We start from the raw sequence: 26884 nt of genomic DNA, 5'->3' as shown, positions 1-26884 counted from the left end.
CTATGATATTCTCTACTAGTTAACCCCTTGTATATTCAAGTTAATGTAAGTCATTTATAGTGCTATGATATTCTCTACTAGTTAACCCCCTGTATATACAAGTTAATGGAAGTCATTTATAGTGCTATGATATTCTCTACTAGTTAACCCCTTGTATATTCAAGTTAATGTAAGTCATTTATAGTGCTATGATATTCTCTACTAGTTAACCCCCTGTATATAAAAGTTAATGCAAGTCATTTATAGTACTATGATATTCTCTACTATAATCAACTCCTTGTATATAAAAGTTAATGTAAGTCATTTTTTATAGTGCTATGCTATTCTCAATTATAATCAACTCTTTGTATATCAAAGTTAATGGAAGTCATTTATAGTGCTATGCTATTCTCTACTATAATCAACTCCTTGTATATCAAGGTTNCATATGATGTAATAACTGATGCTCAATTTGGGTTTAGACCTGGTCTTAGTACAGTAGATGCTATATTTTGTTTACATTCTATTATATCCAAATCATTTATTAATAAGAAAAGATTGTATTGTTGCTTTGTCGATTTTCGTAAAGCATTTGATATGGTAAATAGAATAAATTTATGGAATAAGCTATCAAAACTTGGTATAAGAGGAAAGCTATTACAAGTTGTAAGGTCTATGTACTCTCATGTTAAATCTTGTGTTAAATTAGATGGAAAGTTGTCAGATTTTTTTCTTAACAGGGTTGGATTATTACAGGGTGAAATTCTGTCACCGATATTTTTTTCTATGTATATAAATGATTTTGAATCATATTTTATACAAAATTGCAAGGGTAGTTATGAGTTTGAGGAACTCAGTTTATATCTGATGCTATATGCTGATGATCTGGTATTATTCTCCGAGACTGTAGAAGGTCTCCAAGATATGCTTGATAATTTAGAAAAATATTGTACTGAATGGAATTTAACTGTAAATGCTGAAAAGACAAAAATTGTAGTTTTTAGAAAAGGTGGAAGATTGCATAATGAGGAAAAATGGTATTACAAAGGAAGTAAGGTTGAATGTGTGGATCAATTTCCTTACCTAGGTGTTATTTTAAATTACAACAATAAATTCACATCTATACAAAAACAATTAGCTAGCCAAGGACGAAAAGCTATGTTTGCATTATTTGCAAAGTGTTCATCATTAAACTTAAATGTAAAAACTATGCTCCATCTTTTCGATACATATGTAAGCAGTATCCTTTTCTATGCAAGTGAAATTTGGTGTATGCACAAAGCTCCAGAGATAGAACATGTACATTTACATTTTTGTAAGAAACTACTAAAAGTGAAGAAATCGGCCAATAACAACATGGTATATCTTGAATTGGGACGGTTACCTCTAGTTTGTATGAGAAAAATTAGAATGATAAAATATTGGTTTAAATTATTAAAATCTGAAAATTGTATTATATCAACTTCCTATAGGTTTTTATTACAATGTTGTAGTAGAAATGATTTCAACTGGGCTATAGCAGTAAGAGATGAATTAAACAATCTAGGTCTTAGTGATGTTTGGTTTAATCCATGCATCTCTCAGCAAAATCTGTTATTACCATTGATAAAACAAAGAATTTTTGATCAAGGCATACAATCCCTAAGGGCCACAGTGGAAAACTCTCCAAAATGTTTATTGTATAAACATATAATAGATTTTGGAGAAACATTACAATTTTACCTCACAAAATATATACCAAAGAAATATCGCATTTGTTTAACTCGAATACGTACATCTACCCATTCTTTAGCTATAGAAGTTGGAAGGTATAATAATATACCTAGAGAACGTAGATATTGTAAACAGTGTAACTCCCCCTCTGAATTAGAGGACGAATTTCATTTTTTATTGGTCTGTTCTAAATTCCAAAATCTCAGATCTCGTTTTATCAAAAGCTATTATTGGAAAAAACCATCTGTGTTTAAAGTCGTCCAGTTATTGAGTGTCCATAATATTAAAGAATTGTGTATACTAGGAAAATTCATATATGAGGCAAACAAATTAAGGGTATTATAATGGAATATGATTGTTTTCATCCTCTGTACATTGTCCATGATTTGTTTAAAAAAAAAAGTTTTGTATACTGATGGGCCAATGGCCCAAAGTTTGAATAAAACTTGAAACTTGACTCTATGACATGGTGAACAAATGTCATGATGAACACATACCAAACACCGAGGGGGGTCCTGGTGCTCAGGAAAGGTACGCGTTTCCTGTAGCACATGCGTGTAGCACCCATGAAGACGTCATACTCACGAAAGTGTGTATATATGTCACCAGATACCGTATACAAACGGTTTACCATCGGAACCACCTAAAGTCTCATAAATATGTAGTTTGAAGCAGGTCATATTTACAAAAGTGTACATGAAGGTCTCAATTCTAATTAGATTTTGATCCCGTCGTATAGATGCATTGTGACCTAGTAAAAGGAATTCATTCTGTCGTATAGCTACATTATGACCTAGTTAATAGTCCTAATTCAGTCGTATAGATACATTATGACCTAGTTAATAGTCCTAATTCTTTCGTATAGCTACATTATGACCTAGTTAATAGTCCTAATTCAGTCGTATAGATACATTATGACTTAATTAGGATTTCATTCCGTCGTATAGAAGATACATTATGACGTAGTTAAAGGTCTTAATACCGTCGTTGATACAGTATGACTCAGCTAAAGGTTTTGATTCCGTCGTATAAATAGATTATGACCTATAAAAGTTCCGATTCTTGTTAATACAGGGGTTAAGTACCTCCACCTGTATAAGTAATATTAAGAAAACAGAAAAAAACAACCACAAGAATTATTGTCAGTATCGTATGTTTAATGTGTTGCAAAAAAGTATATAAAAACTATATATCATGATGTAAGTATATCACAAATATCGGCTTTTGGTAAGATGGATATTTGTAACCTGAAGCGGCTGTACCCGTTCCTTCAGTAGTACAGGTACGAACCCTTTTAGTAAAACAAGTGCGAACGACATTTTATAGTTTAAACATTGATGTTGTTAATGTCTTATAGATTCAGTTTACTTGTGACCTCTTTTGGTGACATCAGAACTAACTCTTGGTGAAATGTAAATTCCTATCGGAGCTCAGGGCATTTTTTTATATTTAGACAATAATATGAAACAGACGTACAGTGCTATTAATGAAATATACAGTAATGAGTGAAACTCAGGAGAAGTTGTTGTAATCTACATGTAATTTTTTGCATACGACGAACATATTTATGGTTAATTAAAAATAGCGATTTATCCCGATATATTTATGGTTATTGTGAGCAGCATGCTACCATTGATGCCATGATACAGTCAATTGGTACAACAACCAAACAAATATAATTAGAGTACGTACACAAGGCGATATTGGAGGAAACGTCTTTCGCTTTCTTGAATAAATGTAGCTGGATGAAAACACAAAATTTAAGTAAGAACACTCTGCTACAGTAAAGCATTTCAAGCTTTGCTTTTACTCAAGGACATGGTCTACAACGTATCGACAAGGATATCGACACCATTGTCATTGTAACTCAAACTAAGCACGTCCGTTTCTCGGCAATAGTCAGTTATAAATCGTGACAACTCTCTCTTCCATTTCTGTTTATCACGAGCCATGTCTCTTTTACATATGCTGCGAATAAACTTCGGGACAGCACACACAAGCAACGTAGTCACAGCCTGTGTTACTGTTGACAATTCCCGAAACTTCTCAAAACTGACCAAAAGTTCGACAGATATATATAGAACAAGGACAATTATTGTTATTTTCATAACTGCTTTAAAGAGCTGTACTCTAAGCGGTTGGTACTTATGGACAACATCCATAAATAGCTCACTAGGTATGCAAGCTACATCGTCCACTAGCGCATACACCTTGGCAGATTCGTGTTTTTCATCGTGTATTTTGCAGAGTTCCAACATTTTCCTAAAGGTTTTTGTATATACAGTTTTTATTTTGTGAATGCTTTCCCCTATATACATAAAAACGGTAACTCCTAACACTAAATATCCCGATGACAACGTCGTGTAAGCGAACATACCAGTGTAGGCAAAAATGGCTACTCTCGAAAGGAACAAAAAACTATCGACAAACACAATGTTCAACATGTATACGACAAACGTCAGTGAAGCCACCATTTGCGGTAGAAATAATACCACAACACACTTCCAGCAGACATGTTTCGCGCGAACTTGATTCCAGACGGCTGTGCAGTACGCCCGTACAATTACAAACATAAACATTAGCATTGGCATACCATAAAAAATGAGACAAAGAAATATTTCCAATACACACATAGCAATATAGCAAGGAACTAATGATATGCATATAAAACACGCAGCATAGTTATTGGTTACCAGGAAGTAGGAAACAACACTTTTAAGACGCCTTAGTTGTATTTTGAATACGTAAACTACAAAACTAGGATTCAAAAGCAGGAAGAAATTGGCGACCATTGTGGTAGACAGCTGACTGTATCCATTTGATTTTGTTTCAATATTAAAAGATGTTAACCGTTGTTTGTCTCCTACACTGATAAAAAGAGGAGACAGCGGTACTGCTGTCGGCGTGTTCTGAGGCAAACCACGACCTAACACTTTTGACAGGTCCTTTGGGATACACATGAACAGTACAACACCTACGATGTAGAATCCAGTCGCTATTAATGGTCCCCCAAAATCAGGCATGAAGTTCTTCTTGCCGAGTTCATACCCAGCTAAAACTGATAAAAAGTCCATAGGAGACCCCTGACGGACACTTGCGATGACAAAATCTTTTTGATATATGCCATGTACGACTATTTTAACAACGATTACGGAAACACTGAGTATTGCTAACATAAATCGGAACAGCCGAGAAACGCCCATCGGCATATACTCACAAACGTGGCGAACAGGTCGAGAAAAAATCCACCAAATCGAAATGGGATTATATGAAAGCCATTCGATACCACGAGTTGTTCTGTTCGATTTAAGAAGATACATAGTCTCCCCCTCTCCATTGGGTTTGTTTTGTTGTCGGTGTCTTTTACTTAAATGGATCCAGTCATAGACCGCCGAACAGAACTGAAATAAAAATATTGGGAAATATAAAAACAAGACTAACCCAGTCATAATGGGAAATACTCTCCAGACGTGATTGTGTTGAAGAACATCATTCGAACAGTAAGTCACAGGTTTCTTCTCCTTTTCGTGAGAAAAAGTGACATGACAACAACTATACCCGATAGTTTCTACTGGACAAAGCACATGGTGGCATATCATATACAACAGAGGCTGTCTGATTAAGATCCGTGACTTGTAGCAGAAGTAGTTGGTTCGGTAACGTGTTCTAGGCAATTTGAATTCGTCTATCATTCTATGTACCATATTAGTTAACGCCCGAGCTATCCTCACAGTGGTATTCATCTGGCCTATGACAACGGGGTACGTGGTCATGTCATCCATGTTAATATCTACTGGGAAGGACTGGAGCAGAACATCTTCTGTCAGGAGACCTAGGGACCAAACGCTGTATTGTGTTGGCCAGTGTAGGTACTGAATTGTTCCCCCAGAGTGTCCGGGGAACGTCCATACCCATTCTTGCGGTTGTATTACACACTTGGTAAAATTTACACTACCGGTTCCGTTGAATCTCAGTGAAATATGTATGAACTTATAATTGTGTTCTTCAATCGTTTTCACAAATGTGTCAATTGTTGCATTGTTGACATACATTTCACAGCGGCCAAATGATGATGTTTTCACATGGCTGTCTGTCGCACGTTTGTCCTCACACGGAATTTCGCTGAAGTCGTCAACTTTTAAAAAGGTTTCACCCATCCCATCTTCTGTAATTGTTCCAATTGTAGTCAGCTCCACAGCAACGAAACATATCGCTGAATTAAACACTATCCAGATAAGCGAATGCGACATTTTCAAATAACTTCTGTGTTCATATTTAAATAGCACTGTGTGCAGTTAAACTGTGATTCATGTGTATTTGATATTTGTGTCATATTGACATAAGATAAGACTCTTAGCCAATCACATCCTGATACATTACGTCAAGAGCGTGATTCACCATATGACAGTAAAAAGCTGGGTTTTCCAAATCTCTGCTGATGATAACACGAGGAAGTTGTTTCTCCGGAAGATGTTAAATGATCTCACTCTGATTTTACATCTCCAGAAAAAAGTTGATAGAAACGATTCGGCAACGTAAACAGCACGAAAAAATAGATGAGATATTATATTCAATTAAACTTATTGTTTGTCCAGGTGCAACAAATTAAAAAAATAGCAGCTAGGAGATTGCCTTCTCGCCATTACGCATAGGGTATACTTACATTTAAACATGCTAATATTCAAAAGAGTATCGACTATATTAGCATGCTTATGATCAAATATTGACAGTCATACATTTTAAGACCGAAATAAAGGTTGACATAGAGTCTTTGCCATTAATATGTAATACCTTACATTCATATAATCTATATACTATAATAGTTTACAATCAGTTCAATCTCTTTTGATGCTTTACTTGTGTCTTTTAAGCGTTTTAACTTTATAGACTAAGATCGATGTAATTAATATTTTCTACATTTTGAGTTAACATCTTTTTGGCGAATGTCAAATTTCCCTTGACTTAATTTATTTACAGTGTGCCACATAGACTGTAGTCGTCGAGGTCAAAAACTAAGTGGAGTCACCGGTGTAAGTTTACTTTAACGCTTGTTTTATTAAGGGAAATGTATTTATATACATGTATCAACCAATACATTAGCAACCGGCATATTTCTGAAACAAACACTTCCCGTATGGCAAGCAAATTCGTTTGATTGTATATTACCTGCTTGAAGTGACACGACACATTTATTGTTTATTGTATATAAACACAATGCTCATTCCATTGGCGGGTCCTTATATATAAATAATTAGCGGACATGCTTCAGGCTCGCCGGCTCTCTGCTGGAGTTGGACACGTATTGATAGCAAATATGCATGCATTTTGGAGACTAGATTATTCGGCAAAAGTCAGCCATAGGCATGTGCAGAAGTAATTTGGTTTTTAATGTAACCATTTGTAGGTAGGTTATTGCTTGGAAACCAGTCATCTATTGAAATGGGCAGCCTCTTTGATTTTACAGAAATAAACACACATCAAGCTACTGAAGCAATGCAACTTAGCGTAACAATTATCATTACGTTTGAGCACAACAAATCTGGTTGTAATCAAACTATTATTAAAAAAGTTATTTCACAGAGACCAATTAAACATTCAGCAGAGTGAAGCCTTATTACTTATGCGTAAACCTGCACATTTCAAAACGCCGCCCGACCGTAGCCTGTCACTTCGCATTAGAAATGTACATATCAAATACGGTTAAAATCACACTTTTTAGGAGAGATATTGCACGGAAATTTATTAACTGATAAAACATGGGCGGACTCATTAAATCTTCGTCAATATGAATGTATCCGTTTTGAAATCGAACAAAGCCTAACACTGTCCAGTATGGGCGTGAACACCACATTTAGCTGTAATATTTAGGGGAGTTATTGCACTGATACTAATAAACCAATAAGAAACAGAAAGTCTCATTAGTCAACCACAAATATGAACGCATCGATTTGTCTGTCCATCGCAGCATGATATTTACCATTATCAATGTATACACCAAATCATTTTTAGGAGGGGGCTATTGCATTATCATCTGTGGACGTATGTGTAGGTGTGACGCCACGATTAAAAAGATTGGAATGACATCATTTTTATGTAATGTAAAATAATTGGGTTTTTTCCTATGCATGTTGCAGTTTGTCAGCGATCACGTTTATTAGAGAGAAGTACCAAGAAATTCATTTCAAATATCAAACTAATTGAATCAATTATCTGCTGGAAAACCTGTACAACATCACTGAATTCTTGTTTGACAAAGGAGAAATTTTACAATGGTCAGAAGAAGATGGAGGTACTTGGTTGATAAGGTAGAAAAACTACAATGGTCAGACTATGATGGAGGTACAACAATGTACTTCTGGTAAACCAGATGGAAAATCTCTTTATGAAGAGGTTATGTGTATTTTTTAGTGATTCATACAGCAAAATGGTAAAATGCTAACATTTAACTTTTTGAATCTAAATCAGTAATAACTGATAAAAATCATTTATTAATAAGCGTTTGAAGAGCAATGAATATCGTTATTTGGATGCACTTCAGAATTTGGTTTAATAACATATCACTGCACTACATGACGTTTAAATTATTTCTCTTTATGAATAGAAGACAGCAGAAAGAATGGCATATCAGGAATACCAGGTAAAGATATTGCTTAAAGGACATTATTGATTCATTCAATGTAACATAATTGATGATTGATTTGTCAGAATGTATTTTTTATTTTTTTATTTTTTAATATTTATATCGATGTATGTCTGAGCTATGATTATCGTGCTATGGTAGAAACCACTATATAATGTCATCGATATGTTTTAACCTCTTAGATAAAGATGAAACACATTTTTTGTTGATTTTCGCACATCACAAACGTAATCGTCAATCTGACATGGAGAATCTATTGATTAGAATGAACGTTTCCCAAACGCTGTTCACTCAACATAAATATTTTTTTACAGACGAGGACCTGTATTGCAGATATCATAAAGGTACGCTGACATTTAAGTTGTTAAGTTTGAATAACATTTCATCGTAAAATCATCTAAATAACAAAATAAGAATATCTTCCAATTTCAATATTGGCAAAAAGAAACGCTGGTTCTTTGTTATAATGTAACAGTTGTTATACTAAAACATCAAATGCACACATTAATTAGTTTCTGTACGAAACGTGCATATACTACAGGTGTATCATGTTACAGTGTCCCAAGGACGACAACTGAAAGAAAACGTATGGCAGATTGGATGTGAAATTATCTCGTATAAAACTGATAAAATATCAACAAACTTTACGATGGCTTCGTTGTCTCGGCTTGAATTGTTAACTATTAAAACGATACTGATTTCGCTTCACATCAATATTCATATATAAAGAATATCGGCCAGGAAGGTTAAATAAACGATGTATCATATTCTTGAATATTTACATGTAACATTATATTGTATTAGGTGTTCATCAAAACGTGTGTTCGTTTCATACATAACATTCGACTCCAAAATACAAAATATCATGACGCCATCTAACTTACTCCTTTGGGCAGTCCTGACAAACAAAACGAAAATGGCGGAACTATTTTGGATAGTGTTTCTTACTCAAATCGTCCGTGTAGTTAATTTTCTGATTTAAATCGTATCGATAGTGCGGTTTCTGATTTACATCGTCCAAGTAGTGAGTTTCCCTATCTTAATATTGCAAATAGTAAGTTCTCTTATTTAAATCGTCAGGATAGTGAATTCTTTGATTTACATCGTCCGGATAGTGTGTTCTCTGAATTACATCGTCCGGATAGTGTGTTCTCTGAATTGCATCGTCCGTATAGTGAGTTCTCTGTTTTACATCGTCCGAATAGTGAGTTCTCTTTTTTGTATCATCCGGATAGTAAGTTCTCTGATTTACATCGTCCGTATAGTGAGTTCCCTGATTTACATCGTCCGGATAGTGAGTATTCTAATTAACATCGTCCGGATAGTGAGTATTCTGATTTACATCGTCTGGATGGTGAGTATTCTGATTTACATCGTCCAGAAAGTATGTTCTCTGATTTACATCGTTCGTATAGTGAGTTCTCTGATTAACATCGTTCGTATAGTGAGTTCTCTGATTAACATCGTCCGTATAGTGAGTTCTCTGATTTACATCGTCCGGATAATGAGTATTCTGATTTACAACGTCCAGATAGTGAGTATTCTGATTAACATCGTCCGGATAGTGAGTATTCTGATTTACATCGTCCAGAAAGTATGTTCTCTGATTTCCATCGTTCGTATAGTGACTTCTCTGATTAACATCGTTCGTATAGTGACTTCTCTGATTAACATCGTTCGAATAGTGAGTTCTCTGATTATCATCGTCCGTATAGTGAGTTATCTGATTTGCATCGTCCGGATAGTGAGTATTCTGATTAACATCGTCCGGATAGTGTGTATTCTGATTTACATCGTCCGGATAGTGAGTATTCTGATTAACATCGTCCGGATAGTGAGTATTCTGATTTACATCGTCCAGAAAGTATGTTCTCTGATTTACATCGTTCGTATAGTGAGTTCTCTGATTAACATCGTTCGTATAGTGAGTTCTCTGATTGACATCGTCCAGAAAGTATGTTTTCTGATTTACATCGTTCGTATAGTGAGTTCTCTGATTAACATCGTCCGTATAGTGAGTTCTCTGATTCACATCGTCCGTATAGTGAGTTCTCTGATTTACATCGTCCGGATAGTGAGTATTCTGATTTACATCGTCCGGATAGTGAGTATTCTGATAAACATCGTCCGGATAGTGAGTATTCTGATGTATATCGTCCGGATAGTGAGTATTCTGATTTACATCGTCCAGATAGAGAGTTCGAGGATTTACCTCATACAGAGTGATTCACAATGTCTGGATAATGCAGTCTCTGAATTATATTGTCCGAAAAGTGAGTTATCTTATTTATATCGTCCAGATTGCGAGTTCTCTAAATTTACATCGTCCGGATAATGAGTTGTCAGATTAACATCGTCCGGATAGTGAGTATTCTGATTTACATCGTCCAGAAAGTGAGTTCTCTGATTTACATCGTCCAGAAAGTGAGTTCTCTGATTTACATCGTCAGAATAGTAAGTTCTCTGATTAACATTGTCCAAGTAGTGTGTTTCTCTATCTTAATATTGCAAATAGCAAGTTCTCTTATTTAAATCGTCCAGAAAGTGAGTTCTCTGATTCACATTGTCCGGATAATGCATTCTCTGTATTACATGGTCCGAATAGTGAGTTATCTGATTTACATCGTGCGGATAATGAGTTGTCAGATTAACATCGTCCGGATAGTGTGTATTCTGATTTACATCGTCCAGAAAGTGAGTTTTCTGATTTACATCGCCGGAAAGTAAGTTGTCCGATTTACATTGTCCAGAAAGTTAATTCTCTGCTTTACATCGTCCAGATAGAGAGTTCTCTGCTAAACACCGTCCAGAAAGTGAGTTCTCTGATTTATATCGTCCAGATAGAGAGTTCTCTGATTTATATTGTCCGGATAGTGAGTTCTCTGATTTACATTGTTTGGGTCTCTGATTTACATTGTCCGAATCGTCAGTTATCTTATTTATATCGTATGGATAGTGAGTTCTCTGATTTACATCGTCCGGATAGTGTGTTCTATGATTTACATCGTCCGGATATTGAGTTTTCTTATTTACATCGTCCAGAAAGTGAGTTCTCTGATTGTCATCGTCCGGAAAGTGAGTTATCTGATTCACATTGTCCGGCTAATGCATTCTCTCTATTACATGGTCCGAATAGTGAGTGCTCTTATTTGTATCGCCCGGATAGTAAGTTATCTGATTTACATCGTCCGGATAATGAGTTGTCAGATTAACATCGTCCGGATAATGAGTTGTCAGATTAACATCGCCGGAAAGTGAGTATTCTGATTTACATTGTCCAGAAAGTTAATTCTCTGATTAACACCGTCCAGAAAGTGAGTTCTCTGATTTACATTGTCCTGATAGAGAGTTCTCTGATTTCCATTGTTTGGGTATTGCATTCTCTGATTTACATGGTCCGAATCGTGAGTTTTCCTATTTATATCGTGTGGATAGTGAGTTCTCTGATTTACATCGTCCGGATAGTGTGTTCTATGATTTACATCGTCCGGATAGTGAGTTCTATGATTTACATCTTCAGAATAGTGAGTTATCTGATTAACATTGTCCGAATAGTGTGTTCCTTGATTTCTATCTTCCGTATAGTGAGTTATCTAATTTGCATCGTCCGGATAGTGAGTTTTCTTAATTACATCGTCCATAAAGGGTGTTATCTTATTGTCATCGTCCGGAAAGTTAGTTATCCTATTAACATCACCCGGATAATGAGTTATCCTATTAACATCGTCCGGATAGAGAGTTATCCTATTAACATCGTCCGGATAGTGAGTTATCCTATTAACATCGACCGGATAGTGAGTTCCTTATTTACATCGTTCAACAAGTTTTTTTCCGATTTACATCATCGGGATAGTCAGTTTTCCGATTTACATTGTCCAGATAGTGAGTTTTCTGAAAAAATCGTATGATTAATTTAAGCCGTCCGGAGCAAGAGCTTTCAGATATAATGTGTCAAGATGATGACTTTCCTTTTTTAGATGTAAATTACCGGATACTGCTCATATATACACATAAACATAGCAAGTTTAATTTCAGTTTCACAAACGCTTGAAACTGATGTGTTAGTTACAATGTAGATGATTCGATATTCGGATACCCTGGTAATGGCGATCACTACTTACAGTTATTACAATACCACATATTAGAGACATTTAATTGATTTTCAGGCATTCATATCTTTATTCCTCCATAATTAAAAAAATAAACAAGTAGTGATGTAGAAATATATACGTGTACAAAGAAAAGGAATGTGACAAAATAAGAAAAGCAAAAGCAATTTATTGAATATTATTAAATAAAGTGCTACTTACAAATAAAAAAAAGATACACTACACAGTGTTTTAGCTTTTAGCAGCGTGTAAGCACAAAGTGTATTGGATATACATGAGTGTAGCGATACAAACATTATTGAAATATTAAGTCTGAAATTTTGTTCATAAACGAAAAACAGTACAATCTAAACGAGATTAGGTCTTTTACGTTAGTAAACAAATCTTGCAGTTCTAAAGCAAAAACCCCATAGCAAAGTACTAATAAAATCAAAGTACTGAAAGAACTGAAGGAGGCGTTGGTAAAATACTTGGACATAGAAAATAATGACATGTAAAGGGTGAAATTTTAAATAAAGCAATTATATATGCCAAAACGATTATTGATATACATTCAAGAGCAAGTTTTTTTTTTTTTTAAACTCAGACTACAATCCATCAAAGTTACCAGCTTATCAAACACTGGAATTTCAGATAATTTCTAACTGTTTGTTAATCAATATAAAAAGGGTTAAAAAGCAGATTAAACAGTAATTAGTGTGTTTCAATAAAGATTATTTTCGTGGTTTACATTATATTTCCAGAGTTTAAATTTAAGTTTTATTTTGCATTACAAATTAAAATTACAAAGCAATAATGTTGTCATCCAATTCAATACCTACAATCTTCTACAGTATCATAAAAGCTAGTCATTATTTACTTTAATGAAATCAATTCAAGTTTTTATTGTTTTCGTTTTTAATTGATTATATTGGTCAGTCATGAATTCACAGGAACTATATCTTCCCCAAGCATGATTAATATTCTTGAGCAATGTTCTAAAGCATGACACATTCTCTGACAATTCACATTTTCTCAAACATAATTGATTTCAGTATACAGGTATAATTGGTCGGACATGACAAATTGACAGTAACTGTATTTTCCTCATTCAATGATATAAAATCTCAGACAATGTTCTTAAGCATGGTATAAAATTTCATGGCAATGTTATCAAGCATGGTATAAAATCTCAAGCAATGTTCTCAAGCATGGTACAAAATATCAGGCAATGTTCTCAAGCATGATACAAAATATCAGGCAATGTTCTCAAGCATGGAACAAACTCTCAGGCAATGTTCTCAAGCATGGTACAAACTCTCAGGCAATGTTCACTTCTCAAGCATGATATGAATATGGTATAAACTCTCGGGCTAGTCGATGGGCCTTAAGACTATTACAAAACAAAACCATGCGGTAATACGATGCTCTAAATGTAAACAGAAAAATGCGAATGCGTAGCGTCACCCAAGGAGATTAAACAGTTGTATACATTCCTATTTTCGTAAAACCAATATAAAATGGGTTGAATACACATCGCGATTGTCTAACGTGTTAACGACTAACCGTCAGAGGAGTAGGCCTTTGTTGCATTATTGATAGTACTACATGTAGGACAGACAAAATGCGTTGAGCAAATAAGCAGAATTGTCAAAATTGGTTATATTTGACATCACAATTAAAGAGCAAAGTCTTCTTTCCACCTTCGGGCCTGTTCCCGTATTCAGATTACAACATTACAATAACGTTAACAGGATATTTGAATAAGTTAGTATTTCTTACATATACTTTGAACAAAGTGCTACAAAAGTTGTCTCAGTTGTCTAGCATTTTTAGTAATGGAGGCTACCACCAGACGTCGCAAATTCCGTACTTGCACTGGAAAGAAATTGCTGACGTCACATCTGATAGGTGATCTCTCCGTAAATACATATACAGCAACTTGATAGTCATTCACATTTTTTTTGCAAGAAATAAATCCCGTAAATCTACAATATCGGGATGGCAACAATCAATGCATCAGTGTACAAAAACATCTTCATCATAACAATTAAATTTTAATCATATAGTTCACAATCCGGACTAATTGTCCAAAACTGTGCAACTTTCTGACAAACTTAGCCAAATAAAACATTTAAAAACCATCAGAAAAAGTTAACTGGCGAAGGTACAAGAGAAGTCTGAAGTATTTTGAAACGACTAAAATCATTGATGGCATTCAAGCGAGTTTGCCATTCGTTCCTTCCTTTATAAAAAGCTTATATTTTTTACGATTTATTTCGATTGAACCTTCTTCCGGAATGTACCCGATTAGAATATCATACAAATAAGTTTGTAGATCATACTTATGTGAAATAAACCATATATTTTGAACTTCACCATCGGTACTCGTGAACATCTGATGATACATTTGTACAGTTGTAATAAACGCAATAAAACTAATTACTAAACGGCACAATGTGGCATACGAGTGTTCAACGATGATAACATGGATCTTCTCTTGCAGAAGGGATGTTAAAGTCAACATTTCTAAACAGATGTCAGATTTAGTATATAAAGGAAAACATTGAATCAATTTAACACTAAGATTTTGAATCTTTTCTAAACGACTCCAATCCGCAATGGAGCGTTTAAAAAGCAAGTCGACATCGTGTATATTAGGACGACCTAATTTATACTTGTCAAGATAGACACCAACGTGTATGGTACTTACCGCTTCATTTACTTATTTCGAACCTAGTAACCATTTACGTTCAGATCTTGATACATCGTGTTCGATCTATTAAAAACAATAAGGTATGTTTTGAAAGCATTATATATAAACCTCCATTTACATCTGTACCTGAAACACATGTTCATTGTAGGTGTACAGATCACCTCCAATAGTATGCGAAACACGCACTAAGTATACCGTTTTTCAATTTATCGACAATCTGTCCCTCTGTCGTGACGAACCGATTAGTCGGCACGATTGTCTGTAAAAATGATCAAAGATAATAGTAAAACTAATCCCTACCCTAAAATACATGGTGAATTTGGTCCATCCTACACAATGTATACACATTGGGACAGGTCAACTGCTGTACCTGAGGGGAAACGGCTTTTGCTACGTACACAAAACTGGTCGCATCCCGAACTTCAAGGAAATGTTGCAAAGATTTACCGTTCGGAGTTTGGAAACGATCAATCCGGAATGACTGTTAACTCAAAATATCAATAAGTATATATAGATAAGTCTACTACAATTGCGAAGTAACATTTTCGTACCCTTGTTATAAATTCCAACATATAACACTATTTTACACACTTGATTGTCGTAGAAAGTCTGTAGTCGGGACTGGTCCATGTTACGTTATAGACAGTCCGTACATCTTTTTCGGTGTTTGAGATTCCATTTTACCATTTTCACACCATTTCTGGTTGGTTCATGTTTCTTGATAGAGCGTCTGAGCCTCACTTTCTGTTTACAACAGAGGAATACAAAAGAGAATAAAGTAGGATGTATATGAATTGAATGTTATCACAATGAATGAGCAAACTATTTGATGTTTCCAGTTAAGGTTAGTTATATACTTTTTTCCCTATCACATCCAACATGTAAAACGATTTAAGACAGGTACCAATCCATCTTTGGTTTGCAATCAGTCACGTTGGTTTCATTTAATGGCATCAAATACCTGCTTAAAAATGACAACAGTGTTCTGAGTGTGATTATATAGAATAGATTGAGATTGACGTTGCCGAAATGTGCTACAGTTGTATCCAAACGATATTTGATTTTTGTTTTTAAACTGAACGGGTATGCTGAACATGAAGATCGCTACAATATGCAAAAGACCATTATATGATGTCATCAAGTAATACCGGTAAATTCTGTTCAGCGTCCCATACAGACAGTTATAGTTTATTGTTCACACCTTGCATATAATAAATAAGGTCCATTTAACATAACAGCACACGACCTTACCCGATAGCATCCAACGACCTGCCAATATCTGCTGCTTTTCGTCTAGTTTTGCTCTGACTTTCTTATCTGATTTAATAATAAGAATAAATGTACGTCATAATTCTGCTATGTATTTTCTAATATGTGTCGAACTCTAAGCAATCGTGTAATTCAAAACGAGTTTTCTATTTCGAAGTTCAACAGAAAAAAACATAACTCATTATGTTAACACAGAAAAATATCAATTAAAGTCAACCATGAATCGAAAAGACAATAAAACAAAAAAGAAAAAGAAAATATAGATTTACGCAAGTTGTACTGACGATGTTAAATGTCTCGCTCAATACCCATAATGCACAGCATTTACCAAAATTCTACCGTTTTAGTATAAACGTTTCCTTGTCCCTACATAATATTACTTTTTAAAATACCTTTATCTTTCTGCTCTCTAGCCTGGTTGCTTGTTAAACATGACTTGATAATGTAAACCGGCCAGAACAGCAAATTAAAAGGCACAGGGATTCTGGTTCGGAATTCCATGATCACCTGACTTCTATGGAATCGCCAGAACTGGTCCGAGTTATCCTTTATTTCTTCGAATCGGAAACTGTTAAAAAACGTAGATAAACCATGAAACGTCATATAAAGGTATAAATATATAAAATGTCAGACAAATACTGGTAACAGTCTTTCTACATTTGGCCATATTGTTTTGCTACATATTTAGTCTTAACCAATCTAAGAGCGATTTCCCTGTAAGAAACTTTCGCTTGATAGTCTTTGACAACAGACCCTTCTCTAAAGACCTCTGATGAAGATTAGAAGACAACGATTTTGAAACAACGCTTTTCATATATGATTTGATCACATTTTACTTTTTACTTAATAAAGTGGGTTCCTCTTTATAATGATATTTCAAGGCCGAACTGGTATGCTTAGGCTTTGGCTGTGTTGATGTTAAGATCGCAGGTAGATGATGCAACAAAAGCTTGACAGATGTGTAAGTTTGGCCGCACAGCATAAAGTAAATCCCACACATGAAAAAACATGTACACGTAAAATAACCTTCGAATGAATTCACAAAATCGTTGGTCAGACACTCTTAAAACGGTTTGTTTGAAGACGACATTTCTACTCAAAGGAAATTTATGTTAGATAGAGTAAATAGCACTATAATTGCTACACCTATACGACGTCTTTTCAATAACACAAATATGCATATGGTTATTATTTCAAACGTTAAATATTGAGGCCTCCAGCATAGTTGACCAATGCTTTTTTCTGCGGTTTAAAAAGTCCAAACTGATCCCAATCTTTCACAACAACCTCTTACATACCAAATAGCATGTATATTTAGCATGCATTTTCCTACATTTGAATTCATAATACAATTTGGCATTTTTTTTAATAAAACTGATGCTGTTGTTGATTCATAGTTTTAAAATATTGTATGGAGAATTAATGGTTTGTTGAAGCAGGAAAATACATTTTCCCAGTTTGATTGAGAATGCAGAATAGTTTTAATGAACATGGATATGTTGTTATAAGGAATTGAATTGGAATAATCAATCGCAATGAATTCAGTCATATTAACCATCAATGGTATTTTTACATTACAATAACCAATCAGAAATTAGGTTTAATGTAAAAATAAAAAAAACGATGATCATCTTGATTTGTGACGTCACAATATCACTGCAATTTTTCTTATTTTGACGTTGTATTCCTGTAACCCATGTCTTTGCATTATTGACAGGAAATTGACTTTCTGTTAAAGGAAGCCCATGTCTTTGTGAAGATAAAAGTTAGAAACAGAATATTCCTTAAAGTTATGTTTCACCCGGTTGAAAGTTTCTCATTCCCCTTTCACGTGTGCTTAAAATCATCCCTTCATGAAAGTAACTAGAACACTGACAGGTCAGTAAGGGCCCCGTCTTGTGGCAATATATCCCCCATAATCATCAAGAAGTAATCTGCCCATATAGCTGAGCTAGACTTTTGCTATTTGGACTTCAAAAAGAATCGCAAGGAAGCAAACTATACATTTTACATGTACTATGATGTGAGTCTTGTCTCCTTCCACCTCCATATTTGCTGGGCTAACAGTAACGGTAAATACCGGTGCAAAACTCATTTGTAAGCTTTGATTTGTTTTATTTCACCTTATATACCTCCTCAATCAAGAGCCAAGGTCAAAGTCATAGATCCACTTTGTCTTTGACCTTTGGACCCAAATGACATTGACCATTAACCCAGCGACCCTGGTCAGTTGACTTATTTTAACAAAATGTTCATCAGTGAAAAATACAAAACTTGACCTTGACCCCGTAACCTGGATCTAAGGTCAGTTGACTCTGTGGTAAGTTCTAAACAACATTAATTCATAATGTCATAACAAAATGTTCATCAGGGAAAGGGTACAACATTTAACCTTCACCTTTGACCCAGTGACCTTGACCTTTGGCCAGTTGACTCCTTGTTTATATCTGATCAACTTTGCTTCATAATGTCAGAATAAAATGTTCATCAGTGAAAAGATGTAAAATTTGACCTTGACCTTTGAACCTAATGACCTTGACCTTTCATCTCGACTTTTTACCTTAATGTGTATTTTTGTGAACTGAACATCTTGGCCAAGTTTCATGTACATTGGTCAATAAATATCAAAGTTATCAGCCAGAAACAAAATTTGTGGACGGACAGACAGAGTGACCCGTATCTCCGATACGGGGCCCTAATTATTATGAAGTTATTTTTTTGGCAAAATGAAAAGTGAATTAGTAATTGGTACGATATTCCTAATGACAACATGTTAGCTGTCTTTATGACTGTGTGTGTACTTGACAACCATATAAATATAATATAGACTAACGAAACATCCATCAAATACTCACCTGAACATAGCGATGATAAGGTTCACCAGTAACAGGTTCAGTATCAAGACGAAGAATCCAGACATAAGGGAGACCATCCAGTCTTTTTCAGGGCACCTCACGATGTTGGGGTCATTCATGTAGACGGTTTCATTGCGGCTGCAGGTGTCAGTAGAGTCTTCTCCTGATTTTGAAAGACGAGATTGTATCAAAGGGATTAAAAAAACAAATCCGCTAATGTCTTGAATTCATTTGAAACAATAATGGAGTAAATTAAAGAATGGGGAAAGGCGAATTATGACCTACCGGCCATTGAGTCCGACGACAATTTTTTTAAGATAACTAAGCTGCACTTTAATAAAAAATATATATATATATTAAATGACTGTGAAAAGACGATGACCATTGGAAACATACATGTTACTATCATTAAAGAAGAAGAACTCATTTACAGCTTTACCTAGCTTTGAGGAAATTTCATAAAAGATAAAGCTAAAAATGAATAAAACATAACAATGAACATGTAATATATGATTAAATAATGATTATCTAGACAAAACTTGCTTAACATCGCTGTTAGATGTCTTGAAATAATAGTAAGGAATTATATCGTCGAAAGCCTTTCATTACATGCTGAAAATATTGAAAAACGGATAATTTGTATGCTTTTGAAAAGTTTGACAGTAATAATGATACTGCTTCCTATTTTTCACACCATAACATTACTTGTTTTAAATCTGTATCACGTGCGAGAAGTGTTTTTAATTTTTTTTGCGTTGTGTTTGTGGCTAATTTGAACTGAACAGGTAATGTATGCAATTTCAATGTTATATCCAATGTCCAAGATTTTTACATGTTTGATTGCTTGATAAATGATTGCTTATCAATTAGTCTTTGACTTCGTAATATTCACCGACAGTACGATCGTTAATTAACAGGATGTAATAATCGTTACGATGCAATGTGAACGATCAGCAATGCACAAACGTTTCGCTTAAATTTGAACCTATTCTTATAGTATTGTACATAGTACAGTACCATGGCTGTATTTGAAAAACACACTAATTCTGTGGTGTTACCGTTACTGTATTTCCATTATACACTAATTATGAGGTATTACCTTCACTGTATTTACACCATACACTAATTCTGTGTTATTACCGTCGCTGTATTTAACATTTTACAACATTCTGTGGTGATACCGTTACTATATTTACATTAAACTATAATTCTGTGGTGTTACCGTTACTGTATTCACACTATACTATAATTCTGTGGTGATACCGTTACTGTATTTACATTAAACTATAATTCTGTGGTGATACCGTTACTGTATTTACATTATACACTAATTATGTGGTGTTACCGTTACTGTATTTTCACCATACAATAACTCTGTGGTATAACGGTTACTGTATTTACACCATACAATAACTCTGTGGTATAACCGTTACTGTATTTTCACCATACAATAACTCTGTGGTATAACGGTTACTATATTTACACCATACAATATTCCTGTGGTATAACGGTTACTGTATTTACAACATACAATAATTTAGTGGTATTATCGTTACTGTATTTACATTATACTATAATTATGTTGTGTTACCATACTATATTTACATTATACTATAATTCAGTGGAGTTACCGTTACTGTATTTACATTAAGCTATAATTCGGTGGTGTTACCGTTACTGTATTTAAAGAATATACTTATACTGTGGTTTAAACACTATTGTAGTTCCATTATAGAATCATTCTGTGGTATTACCGTCGTTGTATTTACATCATACAATAATTCTGTGGTATTACCGTTACTGTATTTACATTACAGAACAGTTCTGTGTATTACCGTCGCTGTATTTATATTTTACAACATTTCTGTGGTGTTACTCTTACTGTATTTACTATATTCACTAATTTTGTGGAAGTACCGTTACTGTATTTACACCATACAATAACTCTGTGGTATAACGGTTACGGTATTTACACCATAAAATAACTCTGTGGTATAACGGTTACTATATTTACACCATACAATAACCCTGTGTTATAACCGTTACTGTATTTACATTATACTATAATTTTGTTGTGTTACCGTTACTGTATTTATTTTATTCACTTATTCTGTGGTATTACCGTTACTGTATTTTCATACAATAATTCTGTGGTATTACCGTTACTGTACTTACATCATACAATAATTCTGTGGTGTTACGGTTACTGTATCTACACAAACAATAATTCTGTGGTGTAACGGTTACTGTATTTACACCATACACTAATTCTGTGCTATTACCGTCGCTGTATTTACACCATACAATAATTCTGTGGTATTACCGTTATTATATTTACACCATACAATACTGTATTTAATGTATTCACTAATTCTGTGGTATTACCGTTACTGTATTTAGAAACAATAATTCTGTGGTATTACCGTTACTGTATTTACACCATACAATAATTCGGTTGTATTACCGTGGCTGTATATACACCATATAATAATTTTGTGGTATTACCGTTACTGTATTTTCACCATACAATAATTTTGTGGTATTATCGTGGCTGTATTTACACCATACAATAATTTTATTGTATTACCGTTACTGTATTTACAACATACACTAATTTTGTTGTATTACCGTCGCTGTATTTACATTGTACAATATTTCTGTGTCTTTCCGAAGTTGTTTTTACATTTAACAACGTTTCTGTGGGGTTACCGTACTGTATTTATATTATACAACATGTCTGTGGTATAACTGTTATTGTATTTACGTTATACTATAATTATGTTATGTTACCGTAATTTTTACATTATACTATAATTCTGTGGTGTTACCGTTACTGTATTTACTTTATTCACTAATTCTATGGAATTACCGTTATTGTATTTACACCATACAATAATGATGTGGTATTACCGTCGCTGTATTTACACCATACAATAATTTTGTGTCTTACCGAAGTTGTTTTTACATTTAACAACATTTCTGTGGGGTTACCGTTACTGTTTTTATCATTAATCATCATTTCTGTGGTATAACCGTTACTGTATCTACATTATACTATAATTATGTTGTGTTACCGTACTATATTTACATTATACTATAATTATGTTGTGTTACCGTTACTGTATTTACATTAAGCTATAATTCAGTGGAGTTACCGTTACTGTATTTACATTAAGCTATGATTCAGTGGAGTTACCGTTACTGTATTTACATTAAGCTATGATTCAGTGGAGTTACCGTTACTGTATTTACATTAAGCTATGATTCAGTGGAGTTACCGTTACTGTATTTACATTAAGCTATGATTCAGTGGAGTTACCGTTACTGTATTTACATTAAGCTATGATTCAGTGGAGTTACCGTTACTGTATTTACATTAAGCTATGATTCAGTGGAGTTACCGTTACTGTATTTACATTAAGCTATAATTCAGTGGTGTTACCGTTACTGTATTTACATTATACACCATTTCTGTGATATAACCGTTACTCTATTTACATTACACTATAATTCAGTGGTGTTACCGTTACTGTATTTACATTAAGCTATAATTCAGTGGTGGTATCGTTTCTGTATTTACATTATACTATAATTATGTTGTGTTACCATACTAGATTTTCATTATACTATAATTTTTTTGTGTTACCGTTACTGCATTTACATTATACACTATTTCTGTGATATAACAGTTACTCTATTTACATTACACTATATTTCAGTGGTGTTACCGTTACTGTATTTACATTAAACTATAAGTCAGTGGTGTTACCGTTACTGTATTTACATTAACTATAAGTCAGTGGTGTTACCGTTACTGTATTTACATTAAACTATAAGTCAGTGGTGTTAGCGTTACTGTACTTAAAGAATATACTAATACTGTGGTGTAAACACTATTGTAGTTACATTATAGAATCATTCTGTGGTATTACCGTCGCTGTATTTACATCATACAATAATTCTGTGGTATTACTGTACTGTATTTACATTACACAACAATTCTGTAGTGTTTTTAAATGCATTTTCACGGGGCTCTATGCAAGTTGAAACTCGATGGTTTAAAGTCAGTATTTCCATTCCATCCATTGGTTTTACTGAAATTTATCTACTAGTTTTTGTGCACTCACCATAGATTTCATCTTTGAACTCTCCATAAATTGACCAGTAAGGATAATAGATGATTTGCCAGACACTCCAATATCTCATGCCATGAGGTGAGAACATGTCGTAGTGGTTTGGATAGATATTGGCGTGGTAGAATACTCCAGCACTCAAGATAAATACCGCCATGATGACTACAAATCGCATCAACTCTTTGAGCTGAAAGAAAGAAATTGGGTAATACACATCGATTGGTTTTTTGTCACTTATATAACGACAAAAAATCAGAAATCAAATTAAACACTTTTCATACATACGTAACTGAGGCATGAACAGTTTCATTTGAGAGAATATGAAATAGTTTATTTACATTGAATATATGTAAATTATATTTATATTTACATTAGAGGTATCTTTATACATATATATAACGAAGGAAACATACTCCCTCTTTCAACATGATGACAGTGGGGCCAATCCTCCTTGAAATCAATAAAACATGGAGATACCTCATGAACATGAGAAATAAACCAACGCTGTAAAATCGTCTGGATATATCGAAACTTGTTGTTTCGTAACCAAATCGGACAATTATCCCGATGGTAAGCACTAAGTAAGACAAAGCGTCCATTCCATTCCAGAAGTTGTGCATGTGGTTCCAAGCTCTACGTCGCCATTGCTTCGAATTCAAATATTGCTAAGAGAAACATACAAAAGATGAGAATATCAATACGTGTACGCATTCCAAAAGGGAAAAATATAACTCAAAATAAGTCCATGAACCATGCACAGTCGTCTATAGTACTATCCTTGCGAAAACAATATAGCTAAACTTGGATAATTCATCAGAATGGCAGATACTATGTAAATGAATTTAAAATTATAAAATGATATATCTATATCAGCAGTAGCCGATATAACCTAAGATTTTAAACAGTCGTATCATTGAAATATTCACATACAGCATAGACCGAAAAACAATTCTTCTTTTGGAATTGCAATATTCAGTGAAAATTGATTCTGTTCCGAATGATAATAGTTATTTTGATCTGAAGAATAACCTCCTTAAATAGAAAGATCTTACCCGGATCGTGTAGAAGGCTGGCGGTACATACTCCTCAATGATGTCAGCGAACAGCCACAGGTACGCGCAGTACTCATAGATTGACTTCTTGTCAATTGGCCATTTTTCTGTTGTGATGTTGGTCATGGTAAAAGCGCTTAAGCAGACCAAGAACAGGCAGAAGATGCTCTAAAACCAGCATCATATCAATAATGCAGTATAACCAGCATCATAGCAATAAGTCAGTATAACCAGCATCATAGCAATAAGATAGCAATAAGTCAGTATAACCAGCATCATAGCAATAAGTCAGTATAACCAACATCATAGCAATAAGTCAGTGTAACTAGCATCATAGCAATAAGTCAGCTTTACCAGACACGATCAGGTACCTGTAGCAGTTTATTTTAATATTTCATAATTTATTATTCCAATCTGGTGAGTTCGATGGTTGAGTGACTGTAATATACATTCTAACGTAAACTGAAGTAACGGAAAAGTCTGTGACGAAGATGATGCAAAGAATTAAAATAACAGTTATTAAATAAATCATCTCAATTAAAATGTACTTACGTAATGGATAAAGAACTTCAAAAAGGGAGACGTGATCCAAGCAGTCAAAGGGATTATGAAGTTCTTGACACGAACGGTACAACACTTTTCTTCCTGGTTCAATGGAAAGGTAGAAAAGGTGGAATTTTGTACTTTAATGTACATGAAAACGAATGCTACTGCTGTGATTTAACTTTTTCTTTAGGTACTTTTAATTATGACCAAAATCACAGAAAATGTCAGCCCACTGTCCTGTTCAAGATGTTAATCGTATTTGTCTTTTTCAAATAAGCCTATTTTTTTTTGTCTGCGAAAAAATGCATTCATGCTTTGCGATTAATAAAATAATGCTTACTGAGGCTTGGAACTGTTTTCTGAGAAACATGTTGATTTTGATTTAAAATACACGAATAGTTTTATCTATTTTGATGATCTAAAGATGTAATTGATAGCTTTTCCCGAATGAAGAAATGTCTGAGATAGTATATTAATTATGAACGATTGTTTTTTGGTATTTTCTTTAATACCTTTGAATATTTTAAATTATGCAAAATAAATTTCTTTCTTACACTGCTGTTCATATGTTCATTGCAGTCGAATGTTACAATCGAAATATGTTCATTTCTATTCATAAAAACAAAGGTGGTAAATCGTTTTATTATCACAAACATATTTCCATTATGAACGCCTCACCTTGGTTTCGTACAAATCGTTGTCGTGAAAGAATCCCGCGCCATACCAAATCCTGTCAAAACTTCTTTGTGGGACGTGATGTGAAACAAACTGAGAGATATTGTGTGCTTGGGAAAATTCTAGACAGCTTTCTTTAATACCCCAAACAGACGTAGAATTTTCTACTTCCAGGACAAAAATGGCTTCCATTTCATTATTTTCGAAGAGGCTTTGAGTCACATCAATGGCTCTCTGGCGAAACACACTGTTAATAAACAGTACAAAATACTGCAAAATGTCTGATATGCACATTATTTTTCTGATCAACTTGGCCCTATGTTCTAGGTAAAAAGATTATGAGCATATTAATTCAATATGATTTATCGGGATTTGTATGTAGTCGATTTTTTTGTCAATCCACCAATCCCTAATTTGGGTTTCATACTGTCCTGAGCATGGTCTTCAACCTATCAACCACTAATATAGCTTTCCCATTGTGCAGATAATGTTCACTAACTATATAGCTAGCTGACCCATTTTCCAGAGCATTATTATGTGTTTTGTCAAGATTCATTTACCGTCAGTCACTCAATGGACAGATCAGGATGTTTTCTAAACAATTTGTACAATTAATTCAGTGTCTTCTAGTCAATTTTGCAGAAGATTATTGCTATAAGAAGCAATACTTTACCGGGAATGCATAAGCATTGTTCTCTTGAAATCAGTTTCCTTTTTCGAATGAGCTCGCCTTGACATCTTATGTAGTATAGCACTCGCAACGAGAGCAGTAACTGAAATAATAAATCAATGGCATTGCATTACAAAGGGTTATTAAAGGCTTTTATTAATGGATAGAAGTAATATAAAATAACATGTATAAATGAAAAAGGCACATTGAATTGGGAACCACATAGTAGTTCTACGTAAAAAGATTGAGAGCCTGTTACAAAAACATTGTGTGTTTATATCTTCCCAGCAGCATTGTTATGAACGTGGAGAATGAATACAAAACGAGTGTTCTTAATGGCAATAGATTTCGATCTTCTGGTAATTCCTCCACGAAATGGCTCTTCGTTTCACGAAACAACGGTTTCAATAGGTCAAGGGTGACCAACTCATGTACCAACCACAGATAAAGTTGTTCCAATAGGTGCCTAGCGCATGCATATCAAATCAAAACTGTGAACTGTGGTCTCATTTATTAGACGAGCTGCATAGTTTCTTTACCCGCACAAC

General features: G+C 34.2%; 1 protein-coding gene across 1 annotated transcript; it reads right to left on the bottom strand.

Annotated features, from left to right (window-relative positions):
* Positions 1-12501: 12501 nt before the first annotated feature.
* On the bottom strand, positions 12502-26433 carry LOC110443302 (transient receptor potential cation channel subfamily M member 2-like). The gene is made up of 10 exons (XM_021487447.1): positions 26340-26433; positions 25670-25913; positions 24998-25090; positions 24446-24613; positions 23807-24058; positions 23388-23580; positions 19261-19423; positions 16798-16973; positions 16388-16453; positions 12502-15880 (listed from the first exon to the last, which is right to left on the bottom strand). The coding sequence occupies exons 1-10, from the start codon at positions 26402-26404 to the stop codon at positions 15846-15848; spliced, it is 1455 nt and encodes a 484-aa protein (XP_021343122.1). The 5' UTR covers positions 26405-26433; the 3' UTR covers positions 12502-15845.
* Between the last annotated feature and the right edge of the window lie 451 nt (positions 26434-26884).

This window comes from Mizuhopecten yessoensis, unplaced genomic scaffold, assembly GCF_002113885.1.
Source record: "Mizuhopecten yessoensis strain PY_sf001 unplaced genomic scaffold, ASM211388v2 scaffold716337, whole genome shotgun sequence".
Lineage (NCBI taxonomy): Eukaryota > Metazoa > Mollusca > Bivalvia > Pectinida > Pectinidae > Mizuhopecten > Mizuhopecten yessoensis.
The sequence above is the reverse complement of the archived record's forward strand: the minus strand, read 5'-3'. Positions and strand labels throughout refer to the sequence as shown.